The sequence below is a fragment of the Aedes albopictus genome, chromosome 3 (genome assembly GCF_035046485.1).
Source record: "Aedes albopictus strain Foshan chromosome 3, AalbF5, whole genome shotgun sequence".
Classification (NCBI taxonomy): Eukaryota; Metazoa; Arthropoda; class Insecta; order Diptera; family Culicidae; genus Aedes; species Aedes albopictus.
The window spans coordinates 405,161,425-405,164,773 of record NC_085138.1 but is presented as its reverse complement, the minus strand read 5'-3'; the positions used below and the strand labels follow the sequence as shown (position 1 = coordinate 405,164,773).

The 3,349-nt window shown below is 45.8% G+C and overlaps 1 protein-coding gene across 1 annotated transcript; it reads left to right on the top strand.

The window, feature by feature from the left end:
* The first annotated feature begins 268 nt into the window (after nt 1-268).
* Nucleotides 269-3,129, top strand: LOC134289736 (uncharacterized). The gene is made up of 2 exons (XM_062856158.1): nt 269-2,890; nt 2,951-3,129. The coding sequence occupies exon 1, from the start codon at nt 1,044-1,046 to the stop codon at nt 2,622-2,624; it is 1,581 nt and encodes a 526-aa protein (XP_062712142.1). The 5' UTR covers nt 269-1,043; the 3' UTR covers nt 2,625-2,890; nt 2,951-3,129.
* The last annotated feature ends 220 nt before the right edge of the window (nt 3,130-3,349 follow it).

Here is a 3,349-nt window from a genome sequence, read left to right as displayed (position 1 = left end):
TTCGTGGTTTTCGTTCCAACTCTACGGATACTCTTCGTAAAATAGGAGAACCTACAGCCAGTCAACCGAAGAGTCTAATGTTGGAGAGAAGTTCTATTAGTGAGTCCGTGCTGGGGATGTCCTGGGATCCAGTAGCTGATTGTTTCTCCTACTCGTTCAATCTGCGGGACGATATACGTTCAATACTTGATGAAGCGCACATTCCTACAAAACGAGAGGTACTCAAGGTCGTGATGAGTCTTTTCGACCCACATGGACTTGTCGCACACTTCCTCGTCCATGGGAAAGTAATAATTCAGGGGACATGGGCTGCTGGAACTGGGTGGGATGAGCCAATCAACAAAGACCTAAACCAAAAATGGCGTAAGTGGGTCGAACTTTTTCCAAAGCTCAATGAACTGAAGATATCCAGATGCTATTTCTCCTCGTTCCCGTCCAGCGTAGATGATTTGCAAGTGCATACTTTCGTCGATGCCAGCGATATAGCGTACTGTTGTGCTGTATATTTCCGGTTAGTACACAAAGGCCGTGTCCAAACAGCTTTGGTAGGAGCCAAAAGTAAGGTGGCGCCTATAAAGACACTGTCTACTCCACGGCTCGAGTTGAAGGCTGCCGTCCTTGGAGTACGATTTGTAGCAGCCATTCTCGAATATCATTCGTTGCCGGTCTGCAATCGGTTCTTTTGGAGTGACTCAACTACAGTACTTGCGTGGATAAGGTCCGATCACCGAAGATTCCATAAGTTTGTGTCGGTGCGCATAGGAGAGATTCTAACTTTAAGCGAGCCGCAAGAGTGGAGGTGGGTACCATCCAAGCTAAACGTTTCCGATGATGCGACTAAATGGAAGGACGGACCAAATCTTGACTCCAGAAGCACATGGTTGAATGGACCCCCATTCCTACACCTAGATGAAGTGGCATGGCCGGAGCAACGGTTCACGACTACAACGCATGAGGAACTGCGGAGTGTTCAAACTCACTGGAACCGGGAGTCTGTGGTAGATTATTCTCGATTCAACAATTGGACAAGACTGCAACGCACAATGGCATACGTCATTCGCTTCATGAACAGCTTGCGACGACGAAACATTGGACAGAATTTAAGACCGGAAACGCTCACCCAAGAAGAGTTATCACGGGCGGAAATTATGATATGGAAGATGGCACAAGAGGAAGCATTTGCAGAGGAGCGATCTGTGCTGATAAAAACACTCGGCATTCCAACGACTAAGCACGCTACAGTTCCTAAAACTAGCCCTATCTACAAGACTTGGCCCTACATGGATGATCAAGGAATTGTACGAATGCGAGGCCGCATAGAAGCGGCAAACTACCTACCCTTCGATGCGAGATACCCAGTAGTTCTTCCAAAGCAACACCCAGTAACAACATTAATCGTCGGATGGTTCCATCGTCTTTATCGTCATGCGAACCGCGAGACGGTAATTAATGAACTTCGTCAACGTTTCGAGATTGCAAATATGAGATCCGTCGTTCAAAAAGTAGCAAAAAATTGTGCATGGTGCCGAATCAACAAAGCCTCTCCAAAATCGCCGGTGATGGCGCCTCTCCCTAAGGAACGACTAGAACCGTATGTGCGACCCTTCACGTACGTCGGGTTAGACTACTTTGGACCAGTGCTTGTCAAAGTAGGCCGTAGTCAAGCAAAACGATGGATCGCACTCTTTACGTGCCTGTCCGTCAGAGCCATTCATATGGAAGTAGTCCACAGCCTGTCTACGGAATCATGCATAATGGCGATTCGAAGATTTGTATCGCGCCGAGGATCACCTGCTGTATTCTATTCGGATAATGGCACCTGCTTTCAAGGCGCCAACAAACAACTTCTAGAGGAGATTGCGGCAAGGAATGAAGCAATTGCATGCACCTTTACGAACGCCGATACAAAATGGAAGTTCATTCCACCTGCCACTCCACATATGGGGGGCGTTTGGGAACGCCTGGTAAGGTCGGTGAAGACGGCGATTGGATCGGCTCTGGAACATCCTCGTAAACCCAACGACGAAACTCTAGAGACGATTATCTACGAAGCAGAAGCGCTAGTGAATGCCAGACCGCTCACATATATTCCGTTAGAGTCAGCAGATCAAGAGTCGTTGACGCCCAATCATTTCCTTTTGGGCAGTTCTACGGGCAACAAAATAGGAACAACCGAAGAGTCTGGATACGCTAATCTCCGTAGTAGCTGGAAAATGGCTCAACATATCGTCGGCGAGTTTTGGAAAAGATGGGTAAAGGAGTATTTGCCTGTAATAACACGCCGCAGTAAATGGTTCGAGGAATCTAAGGACTTGACGGAAGGAGATTTGGTTCTTGTAGTGAACGGAACTGGACGGACTCAATGGATCAGAGGGCGTATCGAAAAGATCTTCGTTGGTAGCGATGGTAGAACTCGTCAAGCACTTGTAAGAACAGCGAATGGAGTTTTACGGCGACCTGCCAATAAGCTAGCGGTGTTGGACGTCGAAGGAGAATGTGAACCAACGAGACTTCAGGAGTACTCCGGACATCACTTAGGTTCACGGGCGGGGGTATGTGCCGTCAACACCCCTCGGTGCAGCGACGCCGCTTGCGGGGAACACTTTCTAACAGGCCGCACATGAACAACTTGTCAAGTGTGACAAGATGTGATAGAAGTGTCAAAGCGATCGAGACATGCAAGTCATCGAATGTTGATTTCGTCCTCGTAAGGTCACAATATCAGAAAAATTTGTTAAACATTTTAAATACTTATAAATTTATTGGCAAGTCTTATATCGAAACTGTGAATTTGTACTTAAAACTAGTGATCTGAACTGAAGAAATTCTAAACGCAGATTCACAAGGATTATCGATACAAATACTTATGAATTATCACCTGAACTTGATTGTAAGTAGCTAAAATTGATACAAACTAGACTTAAAACTAATATGTACAATATGTTTGTAGCAAAACTAAAACCTAAGGCATCTTCGATACGATTCCTCTCTAATCTGTAGTGCGATCACTAAAATCGTAAGTTGTTTACATTTGTTATCATATAACCATCACCACCATAATAAAATTGAATTTTGTAGCTTGAAGCTAACACCATCCAAAACCGTGTTTGCTGTCGAGATTTAGTGACTACCCGTGCCAACACTCCGCTGAGATTCTGGTAGAATCTCCGCTTAAATTCTGGTAGAATCTCTGCTGAGATTCTGGTAGATTCTCCGCTGAGATTCTGGTAGATTCTCCGCTGAGATTCTGGTAGCATCTCCGCTGAGATTCTACAAGAATCTCCGCTGAGATTCTGGTAGAATCTCCGCTGAGATTCTGGTAGCATCTCCGCTGAGATTCTACAAGAAT